The sequence below is a fragment of the Opisthocomus hoazin genome, chromosome 9 (genome assembly GCF_030867145.1).
Source record: "Opisthocomus hoazin isolate bOpiHoa1 chromosome 9, bOpiHoa1.hap1, whole genome shotgun sequence".
NCBI lineage: Eukaryota > Metazoa > Chordata > Aves > Opisthocomiformes > Opisthocomidae > Opisthocomus > Opisthocomus hoazin.
In genome coordinates, this window is record NC_134422.1 from 24,956,568 (window position 1) to 24,973,718 (window position 17,151).

The following is a 17,151-nucleotide window of genomic DNA, read 5'->3' on the forward strand; positions in this document are numbered from 1 at the left end:
TCCCTCACGAGGAGCCGAGCAAAGCTGTTTCCAAAGACAGCCACACAAGAAAGGAGCTCAAGACTGGGGCAGAACAGCATCACAACACTCCTCATTTTCATCATCTCATACCAGTGTAAAATTTAGCCTTAGGCTAAATGGACAGGACATTCGCTATGGACAGGATTTTTGCCTGCCCCTTCCTTTAAAGGCGAATTAAAAGGTGAAAGACCACATGGATGCTATTTGAAACTGTAGGCATAAGCTGCACAGTTCCTCCAAGCAGGTGTAACCTTTTGTAAGAGATGAAAATCACTGCCCACATGGACCCAAGGCTGAGTTGACACATGTCAGGTAAGACCTTAAATGAAGCATACCTGCTTCTCTCTCTCTGGGCTTTATGTGAAAGCCTTCAAATTATCCAACAACAGCTATTTTTTTCTGGCATAGAGTAATCAGGGAATAAAATACTTTTCAAGCCAGATAAAGACTAGTTCTTCACCAAGAGAAGCTACCAAAGAGTGCTTTTTAACATCGTATCATGAAGAGGAACACTTTGGGGAGCGATGTTCATGTTCAGTTCCTACTCGTTTCCAAACACTAGGTAGGGCCAAAAAATTTCATCACACTTCAGTGCTGATAAACTGAAACACCAGCACTGATATGACAATGTTTTTCTTGATACATACTATCTAAAAAAGTCAAGGGAGAAAACTGTATTTTTTACTACCTAATTGTTAGGCATAAATAGTCTATTTCCACACTGCTACACTGCTGTAATAGTTAGAGAATGTGTTTTTATATACTGCTTGAAATATTTATAGAAGATTAATGAAATTTAAAAAAATTAATAACTAGATTACTGGTAAAGCGCAGCAGACTCAAAAGTCAAGTGGCAGTAAAATAATCATTTACAAAAATATACTTTGAAGTTGATAATTATTATACGTTTCTACTTTACAAAGAAACACCACTACTACCCTGTGATAACTGAGCTCATTTAAGCAGCTTTCCGCAACAACATTCTAAGATTAATTTCAATTAGAAGTCTTTATTTAATGTGCACTAAAAGACACAAAGTGCAACCACACCAAGAAAAGACATTCACTTGGTGGCTACAGGAATGCTACTATCAACATGAGACTAGAACTTAACAGCAAGAACAATTCACAAGTAACTGCTGGACTTTGAATTACAACTAAACACTATTGTAAGTTTGATGAAGCACTGGCAATTGTCATATAAAGCTGTGTCACCAAGAAAATAACAGTTAAATTTTAAAAATTACATTTAGCTTTATCAGTAAAATATGAATACGTCAACACAGCAAATAGTTCATTCTAATAACTTTCCAACTCGTAATAATACTTACTTTAAAATACACATAAAAACAGTGGTAGTGTTTCGTACTATACAAGTGGCAGATCAGTAATGAAACCCAACAATACAAAAATTTCAGTTCAACACAGACAGTACTTAATGACCTACTTTTATAGATCATATACTTATACTTACATATTCAGGTTTTAATTTCTTGTCCCCTCCTCTAACAGCTACTTTTTCAAGCTTGTCTATACTCTGCATGATCAGCTCCTCATCTTTAAGTCTAAGTTCCTCATGTATTATTTCAATGTCACGAACAGGATCTACACTTCCTTCAACATGAGTGATATCATCATCTTCAAATGCTCCTAGAACAAAAGAACACTTCAATTACATATTAAGTTAAAAAGAGAAGAAATATCTATGTACAACATACTATCAAGAGTCACAAGAGTTTGAGATGAAAAAGTGAAGTCAGTAGGTCTATCATACTGCCTGTATACAAGTGTCGCCTGCAGTATTTCATACCATACTGGTTTAGCCTGTTAATTTAGATATCAGCTCCCGAATCCAAAGCTTTATACAGATACACACAAAGCATAGCGCTTCGCCATTTCAGGAGAGCACTGAACACGTCTTTAAGAGTTTCTCCTAAACAGGAACAGGCTAGAGCACTTTCCTGAAAATAGGTCCTGCTGCATTTAACCGTATCTAATCTAGCAGCAGCAAACATAGTAGCTACATTGAACATCGTAGAACATTTTAATTCACACAGTAACAATTAAAAGACACACGGAAAGAAAACCTTACAAATCACCCTGGCAGCCCTCACTGGCTGACCAATTTTATGCATTAAGAAAAAAAGAAGTTCTAGACAAAGAATTCTGAAGTTCTGAACGACTCTTAGTGTTTCCAAGGGAAACAGGGCTTAGAAAAAAAGGCCTGAAATCATCTGGCAGACCTCGTCCCTGTTTCAATCTACTTTATCACTGTGGTTCTGACGGTGATTAGATAATGAACCACTCAGACACACAATTTACACAGCAGCTAATTTCATCGGCCTGATTTGAGGGTATGGTTTTTAGGGGGCCATCAAAGACGCAGATGAAGGTGCATTTGTCATATATGAGTGACAACCATTCACACTATCTGAACAAAATGGTGCTGGCCCTTATTAGAAACACATGCTATTATCACATATTTAAAGTGCAGTTGAAGCCATAATTTCAAATTGCCAACTGGAAACATAAGGGTAAAACAACCAGATATTACTGAAGCATGTGTGCTGACTTCATGCCCTTCTGCAGACAATCTGGCAACATAATTCAACTAGGATTTAAATTACCAGATAAGCAGCATCACCAAAAAAGAAACCCCACTCCCCCCAAAAGCAATACCTATCTTAAAAATAAAAATATTAATGATTAAAAACAGTTTATTACTTATTCCTAGATCAACTTACAGAGTATTTGCCTGCCTATCCTGTAACATTAAAGATATGCCTGAGAAATCAATGACAAAAATAAAATTATTTTAATATTACCAAAATGAAGATCAATTAATTTTTTACACAGGGGAAAAAAACCCAAGGCATTTCTTGTACTAAATATAACATAGGAAACAGGGTAAACTACAAACAATTCCTTAACAGATATACAGGAAGTTGGGGTTGTTTGCCATCACGCACCTCTTAAACCTCATATTTACTTTTAACTTACAGAAAACAGTGATTTTAGCAAAAAAATTTTATAACAAGACATACGGTACACAGATTTAAGATGTTGTTGATAGTCAAACATCAAAAGAATTTTCGTATAAACTTGTGAAAGGTCTTTAACACCGTGGTTACCAGAAGTACCCTCCTCTCTCATCAGCTGTCTCTCTGCAAAGCTCATCAGTGAGCACCCTTGGTACACGGGAAACCACCTGAGCAACAGATCCAGCTCTGCCACTGGCCACACCGGGCAAACAGCCTGCTCTGTCACTGCACCAACCCATGCCTGTGCCAGGCAGTTAAGGAAGAGATACTGCAGCCTTTGCCTTCCACAAATCCTTATCAGTGCACCTGACTCCATGGGACATGGGCTGTTCGGATGAACAAATACTAGAAAACATAATTTAACTGCCCAGCCTTCTCAATAGATGAGTGGTATTTAAGCAGCTAAAAAAAGTAAGGACTTTATTTTTCTTCCTTGTATCAAGAAAAAAGCGTCCATTACCACCTAAATAATACATTCTCAAATTGTTTACACCTTCCTTCTGCATTTGGTGTTCATGGGTTTAAAAAACAACAAAAACCCCACACACTGTTAAAGCCAGGAGAAAAGCTCCATGACTATAATGTGCTCATTTTCAGCACAAAAATAAAAAGTAAACAGCTTGTTTTTGTCTTAAGGAAGAATGAAGTTTTTCTGAAAAAGCAAGTGTAAGGTGAATTACTCAGTAATAACAAAACATAGCTGATATATCAGTTATATTTTCCATTTTCTTCAACAACAGTAAAATATTTCTCCAGCAATTATCTTAATTCCTTGACATTTTCCCATTCCTTTTCACAAAAGACAGGTGGTTGCTTGGTCGCATATGGAGCCCCTCTACTGAGCTGACGATTTCCCATCCAAGGCAGCAATTTATACTTCTCTCCTCCTCACTGGGTTGCTTGACTCTTCTCAGGGAAGCAATGAACACTAGTTGCACATTCAATTAAAACATCGGATTTTCAACTTAGATTTTCAGTTCTACATTTAGAGGAAAAGTGCGTTTTCCTAACTTGGAAAGCAGCAAACCTATCAGCAGGTGTACTGACAAAGGTCATACAATTCCCTTCTAAATAGATGGGAAATCTGTTAAATTAATCATGGCAGGTTTTGGGTTTTTTTCTTCAGTTATCAGGAACACTTAGAGGAGAGAAATTTAAATCTCTTCCCATTAAGACAGCCACAGTCCATAAGGAAGCGGTAGGTATAAGATTTTGTATACACAAAAGGCCAAAATGGCATTCATGCCCAGATTTTGGCATAAACTGAAACACTCTTCTCACTAAGCAACAGGCATCGAGCTTTATTTGTATGTCTTTTGTTCAGGGTTTGTCAATTTTGACTTCAGTCATCAGCCTAAAGCAGATCAGCCTCTGACTGACAGCCTAGTCAGAAGACAGATGATGGGACACTCAAGGAAGAGGAAAAGCAAAAGGGAGAGAGACACTGCTATGATGGAAGAGCCTTAGTTATAACTTTGTCTCAGTACCCGTGTGGGATGTATCTTGGGCAATCCGTTACGCCAGCCTCAAGCCAGCTTTGTAACGATGGTCTAGCACAAATCACACTGAGCATCATAGGGAATTCAGTTCTGGGCTGCAGAGCTGAATGCAGACTTAGCAAGGAAGAACCGGCGGTAGCCTTAGGAATTAGGCTCTGCAAGAGATGAGATCTTCTGGAAGAAGTACAACTGTGAGAAATTAACAAAGTTAAACTATCAGAATAACGGTTTACCCAGTCCCGGGTTTGAAAAACAGTCTATCTAAAAATGTAAAACACTAGGAAAAAACGGAGTTGTAAAACTGATTGAAGAAATAGGACATGCCAGAAAATGTGCATATTATTTCCAACTTACAAAGATGAAAATAAGAATTATAATATTAATCTACAAATCTTACCTGATGTAGATTGTTAACAGTATATTGCTATTTATTAATCTGTCTCTCTGCTTTGGCTTTATTGGTGAGTGAAAATCCTGTCAAGCAAAGCCTTTAACTCTCTTTTGTTAGGGAAGATGGTATGATAACTCCTCCTTCCCCCCAGCATACACAGCAGCAAAACAGAAAGCTCAAAGGCTCTGTTTTAAAATACAACAAATAGGGGACTAAGAATGACACCACCGTCCAATTAAAGATAGTGCAACACCTGTACAATGAACAAGATGCACAAGGTGGACACAGGCCAGGAACCTGGAGTCAGCAGTCGTCTAAGCAGTTGTTATTGAGCACTACGCAGAAAAGCAGCCTGTTGAAAATAAGAAGTACCCCCTAAAATATGCTGAACTGGAAGAAGCAGGGAGGTTGGGAGGTAGGTCTTGAGATGCAAGATGACAGCAAATAGATGAGAATTTCAGTTTTCTGAAGGAACAGGTAAGATGATCTTGAGTATCATGCAGGAAAAGAAAACCGGTTAGTTCATGGACACGTAACTCTCTGAAGAAGGCAAATGAAAAATAAACGTTGACAAAGAACTGCTGATATTGGCTTGGCTAATACTGATCACTGATTACAACAGAATCAGTGAGTAAAAACAATGGGGAGAGGGAGAAAAGGAGTTCTGGTAGTCTGATTTTGATCTCAAGACGATTACTAGCTCGAGAGATCTTGGTAGAAAAAATGAGGGAGGAAAGGTTCCCTGCAATCATACTAACAGGGCATCCAGGTGAGAAGGAAAAGGACTAAGATGGGATAGTTGCAGAAGAACAGAGGGAGCAAACACGGTCACCTGTCAGAGGTAAAACCCATTCTGATTATGGGCTGTGTTTAAATATGGTGAACCTCGAACACAATGTGTCTGTCTTCTTATTGATACAATGAGGGACCTTACCAGGGTTAGAAACTTGTCTACACACTACCCTCTGCATCATACTCACACTGCCAGGCTACTGGCTGCTGAGCTCTGTGGGCCAGCTTCCAAAGGTTTCACTACAAAAATCAATTTTTTCAAACTTGTGCTAAAAAATTTGTCTTAGAAAAGAGATGTTGTGATGTTCTAGAATTTCATCAAACAATAAACTGATCTAACTATGCCACTTTATTTATTTATTCATTATTTCCAGGAAAAAAAATTACAAAAGATACTTTATACAAAATTCTCCAAAACTCGCCATACCACTGCTTTGTCAAGACAGTCTGACCTATCTACAATGACCTTCTCCAATGAGTACAGTGAAAAGCTATTGTTCTTCCCAGGTCTTCATCACCCGCATTTGCTTTTAGAACAGAAGGGCTTGACATTTCTCAAACACTACCCTAAACCACGGGACCTTCCTTTTGTCTGCTGCCTGAAGTCATACTGTCTGTGCTCCAAAACTGCCCTCCTTCTACTACAGGAAACTATAGCACACTACTGTAAGAGAAAAAAGACATCAGTTCACCATATGGGGAGGAAAAGATACATGCATAAAATAGACTTCTTCCAGAATCTCCCCAAAGCAGCATCTGTTTGTCAGCAACTGAGCTAAGCACACAGCAATACAGGAAGGTCAACTGGGAAACCCGAATCAGTAATTTCATTCTTTAAAAAACCGGTTATGACTTCTCTGGTGTCTCGCGTATCCCACCTGAGGTAAAATATGTTTTTATCAGAAGTTAGTCAAAAGGAAGACAGAATCCACCTCTTTCTTTTCTAAGTATCCTAGCTATAAGCCTTTTTTCCAAACAATCTCCCAGAAAATGCTGACGCATCTGTGCTCTAGCTTGTAAGCTACACCCCTGCCGCTTCCTGCAGGGTAAAAGAACAAAGCCTACCGTGTTCGAAACATCAAGCTTGCTGTAAGTAAACAAATCTGCTGTGGTAAATTCCCATAATGTTTTAGTGGCATACAGATATTGCTACTAAAACAAGGCAAGTATTTCGGCAGGAAAACAGTAAAGCATAACACAGCAGCAGAATTCATTTTGCGATCTAGCAGCACCAAAAGTAATGACTTAACCTGAAGTTAGTAGAAATGAGAAGCCTGGACACAACCACTGCCACGTCCAGCTCCCTCTCCTGCTGCCAGGGTGCCCAGAGACAAAGGGCCCCTCAGTCCCAGGGAAGGGCTGCCGGGCTCCAAGTGTGGTGGGCCCAGAAATATTTTGAAAGCGGCATTACAGAAGGAATGCAGCAGTAGCTGGTTCTGCACTTTGCTTTCAGGTGATACTAGAGAAAAAAGATCCAGAAAACAGAATGACTGGCTGGAGAAGATGTGAAAGCTGACTCTGGTTTTTCCCTGAAGAAGAGCAGGAACTGGCTATTTGTCAGATCTTGATGGCAGCCAGGACACACCGACTACATCTTTTCTTCACATACAAAAGCCACAGCAGATAAATATGTATACAGCACAGCAGTACCAAATGCCAGGTTTTAAACGGCATCATCTAATGGCATGCATGTTTCTTTCCATTTCCTTCAAGAATCAGCTTCAAAATTCTTTGACAAAATTTACCTCTCAGCCTCCAGAGATTTTTGCATTGCTTATGTTATACCTGTCAAGATCTGATGACTGTATGTTATGTATTCATCTGAACAGAACCACTACACTTAGTTACAGGCTATCATCAACCAATTCATTCTCTTGCTAAAATCAAGTCATCCAATTACTCCTTGACTAATCAAGGCTGTTTTGGCTTTTTCTTTTTTCAAAAGGTACTCAACAGCATAAACAGTTCACTTACAAGAAATGGAAAGGGGCTAATCAGCAGAATTATTGTTTTGCTGCCACAATTTGCAGTATTTAAATGTAGTTGCTGATTGGACTGAAAGTTTTATGATATAGCATATAAAACTAGTTTGACACAAAAACGAAGCTGCCTATAGCCTCAACTTTATTGTTTCTAGCTGCTCCAAGCTGCCACTGAGGTGTCAAAACCCAAACCAAAATACTACTACTAGACTTCTCATATTTTGCTGCTAATGGCAATTATGGAAATTAATTAATATCTTCAAGATTAATTTATATTTGATGTATCAGTCGCTTCATTTCTTTAACTATCCTTATCCTTAAAAGTAAAATGGAGCAAAATATTTGGCTAATATTAAGCTTCAGATAACAGCATTTTGGTGTCTTGTATTCATTTACAAAAGGTGAGCAATTTTGTTGGTATATGTTATCCTGTAATTAAGAGGGATATTCACAATTTGATCAGAACCAGAACTGCATTGCAAGCTGAAACTCCCATCGGTATTCAGGGTAACGACCAGCCTTTTTTGTCAATAAGCTAGAAGAGAATGTTTAATAACACCACCAAAAACCAGACCTAGAGAATAATTGATACTTGCACTTCCTCTCCAGCATACATTCAACAACTATCATCAAAAAGAGCTGCTCGTCACAGACTGATATGCACATCACAATACACATACATACCCTGTTATAAGCCCCGAAATAAATGAGCAATAATATCTATCTGGCCACTTACTGGGGTGGGAATGGGGGAGAGAACAAAAAGAAATAAAATACGGTAACTTGGGTGGGGGGCTAGAAGCAGGGTATTCCTTTGAGCTATCAAAAGAAACAAGACCACGAGTGTCAAAAAACATTAAATTATAAATAATTTCTGTACTCAGACTGGCTTGACATGCTATGATCAGTACTATAAAGATTTAAATGGTAAAAGATACCGCTATTTCTAACTGAGGTACAAGTACATCTAACATTATAGAATGTATTAAACTTTGATGATGGTACACTTTACTATGCATCCTCACGATTAGAAGGGCAAAAGAATACTGTCAGAGTCAACATTTTACAGCTTCTTAAATGTAGCACGTGTTAACAAAGAACAAACAAATAAAGTAGGTTTAGCATGTTTTCCCTTGCAAGCTAATTTCAAGTGAAATTAATCACCTGTAACACAAACCTAATATTCTTTAAGCACAGTAATTTTCAGTTGAAGAAGGTGCACCTGTCTACATCTTCAACATAAGCAAAATCAAGTACAAAAAACATTAAATAAAATGCTGTAGTAAACCTTGACTTCTGAAGAAAGAATTTTTCAGACATCTTTTGTGGCTTTGTTTTGTGCTACAGCCCTTTAAGTTTTGTCTTCATAAAGCCCTAACTAGTTGTAATCACTCGCAGTCTAATTGTGGACATTTATCTGCTTTTCTTATGCATAGAACATAGCTATTAAAGCTGAATGGTGATGGTGTGAAGTATAGGTTAAATTGGGTGAAATTAAAGCAAATTACTCTGGGATGTGGAACTCTGAAAATAGAAACCGCCAATGATTTGCAACCCTCTTGATGATCAGCTTCACAGAACCCTAAATGACAAGAAAACTTACATATTTTAAAGTTAACTAGATTTTTTTAAAATAATATGTATAAATTTATTTAAAATGCAAGCATTCACTGTGGCAATAATTATTTTGTTTTACCTACATCGTAGAAATATAAGAAAAGGTTTTAATTCCCATTAAAAACACTTGTTTTTATTCCCAAGTTTAGCTGATTTTTAGCAGCAGAAAAACAGCTCAGAATATTAGTTGCAGCATTAATGACTTTGAACACAACGTCACAGTTGATGCGCACCATATGGCTATACAGACACAGGACGGTAAAAGCAGCTGCTTTGGGCTCTCTGGACTAGTGCGGTATTAGGGCTCAGCAGGGTGAATGTAGCTGCTTATCTTTTATATAGGTGAGTAGTGAATTGGAGTCCTAATACCACCTAATACAGTCAAGAGCGCGCAAATCCAGCACCCCTCCCCGAAAGTCTGACTTGGCGGCTGAATGGCAGTCCTTTCAATATCAAATCTATTGGGAGTATTTGACAAAAAAGGGCAAGTCTATTTCTGTACGGGCAGACACACAATGAGAGCATGCAGCAGCAACACAGGATTTTAAATGACTGTAGTATCAACTTCTTGAGCATACAAAGAATTTATATTTGCATAAAAGTACTCATCTAGTGAGTACTGCACAAGGTCAGAGATGAGAATTATCACTTCCCCGGGAAACACAGAGGCAAAGCAATTCACTTCAGGACAAGTCAGTTGGCAGAAGAAACCACGACTCTGTTCCTGGTGGCAGCAGTTTTAACAGAGAAAAGCTGTTACCAAGGCAGTCGCTCCAATGAGCTTATCTGTAAAATCTTCTTCCAGAGCCCTGACCCTTGAATGAGTCTGACAAACATTAGTGATTTATTTCAGATGTAAAATGTTTTTATTTGCCATTGCTCTTTCATCCTAGCACCACTGGGATGTAGTCAACACTCTGCAGGTAAAACCTTCTACCTGCTGAGATTTGCTATCAAGTTGGTCACACTGGGTAAAGGACATTATTTGACAGATGAAGGAATAACTCTTTGAACCCTTCATGCCTCCGTTTGCAGAGGGCTCACTCTGATTGCCCTTGATCATATATATATGAAATACTATCACTGCACGGCCCACCAAATAGTACTTGGGACAAACTTCTTGGTTACTCTTCTTGCAACAGTTTACCCAGGATCACAGCACATGGTAATGCACGCGAAGTCTATAGCGGAAGACACTAAGAGCAGAACTCGATGTAAAACTTTTCGAGGTGGCTGACATACCACATAAATTGTTTCAAATAAGAATTCCCTAGGAAAAACTAGCCTCTCAGTTCAGATTATTCCAAAATTCAGTTGTGTTTATTAGAAGCAGGGGCATTTAGAACCTAGCCTGGACCACCACAAAATGTCAAAAAGCCAAAAAGGCTGAAGAGTACAAATGTTTGCTTCAGATAAGCACTCTTGTCAACCTGAGCTCAGTCATGCTCTGTTTTATGTTACTTTCTGTTCTAATGACTGAAGACCTTCCTTTGTGAGTTGAAGTCATGAAAAGAGAAGCAGATGGGAACAAGGCAACAAGGCAAGAGCATCATCCTCCCTGGCCAGAGCGCCCACGGCAGCACCGCCTGCATTAAACACAGCGCACGCAGGAAGGTCTGGCCACAAACATCAGCGGGTAACTTTTAACAGGCCTCTGTGCACCACATATCCAGGCTGTTCACAGAAGACAATGTTCCTACTCAAAAGCAGACTGGAACTCACGTATTTGCAATCTGATGGCATCTACACTGCACAAAAACATGGTTCCTAAGCAGAAACCATCTGGAAAGTAGAAATATGCCTATATGTATAATTGTTTATTCATATTACTTCCACTATCACCATCTCCGTGGTGCATTTTGCCCCTTCCGAAGGTCCTCTCTTTAGGAACACTCAGTGCCAAGCTCTGCAGTATCAGTCTCAACTGGAATCTGAGACTCACCATAACAAAATATAATTGCTAAAAGTAACTGTGTTTTTAAGATAATGCATTTACATAGATCATGAAGAGCAACTAGCAGCCATCAGCAGAAACCCACAGGGCAGTTCTATCTCGCCTTGAATGACCAGATACAGAGGAAACATTTTAATTATTCATGGACAATTTATCTGGGTCACAGATTGATGATGCCAAAGATGCAGAAATATCAAAAAAACCACTTGAGCCCTGAAGTTTTTACTGGGTCTGGCACAGCACTGCATCGCGGTTACCACGGCTGCACTGCTCCGGAACCACTACGGATACCTAATGCTGCAACAAAAGTCCAAGCCATTCAACTCCCCCAAGCCCCCCTCGGCTCCTGTGCAGAGCCAGCTCAACTCTCCGTTCTGCAGTCCTCCACACCTTGGAGGGCTATTAGTCTTTGTGAAATAACGAACAGAGAACAAACAGTTCAGTTCGGCACAGAATGCGAAAATACAACCCTCCTGGAATCCACAACAAAGGGTATAAAATTGTTTCAATAAGACAACTTCTCTTCACAAACATTTAAAACAGTGTCTGAAGCTATATAAATACCTAGACAAAACTCAGCAGTGACAAGTTTTCATCTTCAAGAGGTTAGTTACCTAAGCAGTTCTCAAATATTCTGAAACATGAAACTATATTGTTACGATAAAACAAGAGCACTACAAAACTCAAACACCTTCTTGCAGTGCCTTACGAAAATACTATAGACTATGGAATTTGGCAGAGTGGAAAAAAAGAAGTTATGTTTACAGATCAGTCATTGTTTACAAAAAGAGTAACGAGTTTTTCAGAAGAAGGGTATTTATAAGGAGCTGTAAACTCAGCTCATAAGGTGTTAACAAAGAACCTTCTTCTCCACATCTGAATGTTTCTCCTTTGAGGATCTCTTTCGTTGCACAATGGAGGTGAGGAGGAGTAAACACACTTGAGGGAAGACCAGCCAACATATAACAAAAATGAGAGCTGATGAAGACTTAAATAAGCAAAAATTGTTTGATAAGTGTCATTATGTAGGTGTATGGGCTACATAAGTTTGTAATGAAGTGCTATGTTGCTAAGTGGATAAAATATCTTTAAAAATAAAAGCAAAAAGCCTGTCAGTAAATTTACCTCAAAAATGTGCCTCATCATACAACCTTCCCTCTGGACATTCTGGCCCACATTAGTAATGTAATACATGAACTTAATGCAAAAGCAGCAATAAAGTTCATCCGGATATATCCTTTCCAAATGATTTCAAATTTTAGAAGAGTGCTGCCTATCTGGTTTCTATCAACAGAAATCCTGTTAATAACAAAGAGTAAATCACTAGCTGGTTAGTTTGTTCTTCATACATGATTTCGCACATGCAATGATTACTCTTCAACAAATTAGAGATGATGTCACAGTCCTTCGGAACTCACACAACGGTACAGGTTTGGAATCACAAGACATATCAAATGATCTTTTTAGAACAGCCCCTGAAATACTGAAAACAAAAGGTAATATATAATTTACATCTTATTTGAGATGCTAGACCTGATAAAGAGGGTTTGCAATATTTCCCGTTCAATGTTCAAATCTTAAGGTAGCACTCAACCAGATAAAACTCAATACTAATATTTTACTTTGCATGTCAGTCCCTTCCTCTTCCTTATAAAACTCAATACTAATATTTTACTTTGCATGTCAGTCCCTTCCTCTTCCTTATAAAACTCAAAACAGCATCCCAACAGAAAACTAAGCATATTACTTGCTACAGAGTGGCTGAACAGTTACACAGGAAGTAAAGAACTCACTATTTTGTGCATTATTTGAGTGAAGGAATCCCTAACGCTCGGGGATTTGCTTTTCTTTCTAGTAACATTTTACTTCAATGACAACTACATCGTGGAACATGTAAGTTGTGTTCTGTAACTATCTGGCACCATCTAGTAGCCAGTGGTGTCTTCTTTACTAAACCCCATTAACAGAACCTGTGACAAGCCAAGAAATAACAACACAAACTTCTTTAGTCGTGTCTCATATGGTCAAACAGATGTTTTACGTTGAATTGGGTATGGACAGCTACAGCCAGTAGCTACTTGTACACTAAGCAAATGCCTTCTGCCTTCCTTGAAAAAGCACTTTAAATACTTCTGTGTATAGTGAAGTATCCAAGTAATTTAAGAATCTGCTGGCAAATTTTAGCAATAGTTGACAAAACGCATTGCTTTATGCATGTATGCAAACAGTTTCCATTTATTCCCTTTCATTATCCTGGAAACACACAAGTAAGTTAGAAACTAAAGAAGAAAACATACGCTTTGAGTAACTCGAATCCTGAATATACAGGGTGGGTTTTTTTCCATGACTGTCAAAGCACAGTGTCTGGCAGGCCCTAAAATCGGGAAAGGGGGAGGGCAGCAATATGAGCATGCCAAGGCTCCTTCATTATGTTCCCGAGGTGTGACTACTGGGTAGAAATCTTCATTTCCAACAGCTCTACTCCTTTAGCCTGCGAGCAAACACAAACACACAGCCCCAACATTCTGCTCCTTGCAAAATAAATATATAAATGCGATACTTTTGCAACATCTAACCACAGCTTTTTAAGCTGAAACAGTTCTTCTTTTACTTTAGATGTCAAATCCATCACAGAAAAGAATTTTGTTTTTAAAAGACTTCCTCAACAAAGCAGTTCATTTCTCTGCCATTTAGCTCACTGTATTTTTACAAGCACCGGGCTGAGCAAACTATGATTGAGAGAAGCCATCTTATGCACATTGCTGTTGTCCCACATCATTCAGAACAAACCTTTTTAGATCGTTAACTACCACAGGAGTGCTGATTACACAGGCACCAGCAATTTCCTAACCAATGACCACCTGAACAATGATGTGTTCAGCTTCTCAGACCCTGAAGCCTTTCAGAGGTGAATCATTTCACAGTTTGGAACTAGATCTCCATAGCAACTTCCCTTTGAGGGTTTTAGAATCACCATCCCGTAATTCTATGATCATCAAGCTCAACCATTCCCAATGGTTCTTTTCACAGCAGATGGAAAAGGAAGCCTTGAAATTTTACAGTCTATTTCAAGCAATTCATCTGGCAGCCTATTAGAATTCAAAATATTTCGACCTTCAATCACAAAGCATGTTATCTGAAGCTGTGGTGATCTCAAGTCAAGACAAGCAGACGTTTTAGTCTAATCATCCATGATGAGAAGAGACTGACAAAAACTCTTAATTCAACCACCATCAAAATGCTTATTTTAACTGCATGAAAGTCTTTCAACAGGCAATGAAAACACACCATGTACCATTTTATCACAACCTTCCATTCAAGGGAAATATGAATTCTGAATATTGGCATGGATCTTTGCACTCCCTGACTGCTTTTGAACAAATACCTGCCTCCTAAAAGTCGGTATAAATCCAATTCTACCACATTATTTTCAACAGCTGTCAAGAAAAATGATGGAAGCAAACTGCAATTAAACTTCTCAGGATTGACTACAATAATGCTGCAAATGAGTTACTTATTGATAGATCCAGTTTGTTACAAGCATCTTCTAAGAAATCCAAATCAGTTACGTCTGAGAAAATAAATACCAATTACATTACGAAAACACAGCATTGGTTACAATCTCGAAGCAAAGCTCAGTTTCACAATAATTAGAGGGGGGTTTAAAGTTTTTTTTTTCCCCTCTGTTCCCAATTCCCAACTCAATTCCCCCTGTTTAGAGTTAAAGAAACATTTTCCTTCTCTTAAATGTTTCAGTCAACCCCTGAAATAATCCCATCAGGGGCACAAAAAGCTTTACGTTTAGAAATCTTTTCACCTAAAGCCCAGGTTGATTCACTCACATTTTTTACCAACCTTAAATTGAAGTTAAACTGAAATGTTTTAAAACATCTCAGTTATACACTGTTTATTATATTAATAATGGTGGTTCATCAAATTCCCACCCCTCCCAAAGAAAAATATACTCTTCCCCACCCCAAATAACTCTAAGGTTAACTCTAGAAATACTTTATACTTGTTACTATATTTTCATCAAAGTACAAAGCATTAAAATGCAGTAGTGAATAACCACTAACACTACATAAACGCAAGTTATCTGGTGACTAAAGAATCCAGATGAGTTGCAACTTCCCATACAAAAATACCACCAATAGTATTTAACACCATCAGCAGCCAGTTTGGTAAAAAAAAAAAAAAAGAAAAAGAAAAAAAAAAGCACTACTGATTGGTGACTTAACAGCAAGACTTTGACAACTGAAACAAGAACTGCATTAAAATGTATCAAACTTAAAAGAAATAACAGAAAGACCCAGATGTACCAAAGCCCCAGGGTCCAGAAGGAATACTGAAATAAGGGAAATTCACAGGTATACTTTTTATAACATTTGTAGAGGCAGGAACACTTAATTGTTGGGGTTTTTTTGAATGAAAAAAACATGTCTTCAGTGTCCCCAACGAGTTACTTAACTGTGTGAGTGGCCAGAGTTGAGAATTTCCCTATAGCACTTAACATGCCACATTTTATTAGGCTACAGGGAAAAAGCAACCAATCAATCCCCCAGCTGACCTTATCCTCCTAGGTATCAACATTGTTGAGCCATACTCTTACTCTACTTCAAAGAAAACCTCTTTTTAAAGAGGAATTTATTTTAAAAACCCACAAAAGAACTTGAATCCAATGATTTATTGACTGGTGGCTTGAGAGTTAGTATTTTTGGTGAAGTCATTTTGAAAACATTTCTGTAAAAGAAACGATGACAAAAATCTTTGGGGGAATAAACCGGCACCATACAGGATTTATCTTCATATATTTTGCACCATTTGCAAAGTTAGCTCATGGCCAGAGCTATACAGCTGCTTACACTGAACTTTTCAAAGATCTGAGGGGAGGTATGTGAACATAACCACAAAATTTAAATAGGGGCGAAGCTAGAACTTAAGATACAATAAAACAAAAGTTATGCATCAACTGAAAATGTAAACTATTTCTATGTACAATCGACTGAAACAAATACAGATTTTATTCCAGCAGTCTGAGAAAGAAACACCACGGAAAAAACCTCTTGAGTATTTAAATCACCATCTCCTGCAAAGACCAGAGATGAGGCAATTATACATGAAGAATATTAAAATTCTTAGTGGTATCCAGTGTTAGACCAGTTACGTCAATAGCTAATATAAACTACTGCAAATATCTTCCTAAAGGAGACACAGAAGTTGCAGGATACATTTTACAATACTCACAAAATTTGCTCAAAGAACTTTTTCAACTGTATTTTAATACGGAAGGTAATCACACGTATTTGTTATCAGAAGTCTTAACTCATCTATAAAGCTTAGCTTACTTTTATTTCTGTTGTCCAAACAGAACATAACCATTATGTACAACCTTTCATTTAGCACTGTTCTATCTGAAATTGAATATAAAACTGCCCATGATCACCAAGTTATTTAAACATTTTGCTAATTAAAAAGTACAACTGTCACTGCAGCAATACTCACATGCGCAGACAAAACTACATATACTTAATTTATCTACTAGTAACATAGCTATCACTAAATGTAATTTAACAGGAGCATTCTTTAAAAATTCTTAAGTGATAGTAAGTGATAAGTATCTTGCATTGTACAATTAGACTGTCAGCAAAGGATGCCTATTAGTAACACATACGCAAATCATCTGAGAGTTACATCTTTACAATCTATTCTATGATTATGCACAGTTATGATTCAAAGTATTTTCATGGTATTTTACCAGATATTTCTTGGGAATAGTAATTTTAAAATCTAGGAGACAATTCTTAAAATTGTCTTCATCTAGTAAGAATGAGACTCCATTTGCAGCTTTTCCTCCT

At 37.9% G+C, this 17,151-nt stretch overlaps 1 protein-coding gene across 1 annotated transcript in view; it reads right to left on the reverse strand.

Annotated features, from left to right (window-relative positions):
* Window positions 1-17,151, reverse strand: part of OLA1 (Obg like ATPase 1) — a 105,173-nt gene that overhangs the window by 54,363 nt on the left and 33,659 nt on the right. Inside the window, exon 5 of the mRNA XM_075430133.1 lies at window positions 1,495-1,670. Within this exon, the coding sequence (XP_075286248.1) occupies window positions 1,495-1,670 (176 nt within the window). The remainder of the gene's footprint in view (window positions 1-1,494; window positions 1,671-17,151) is intronic.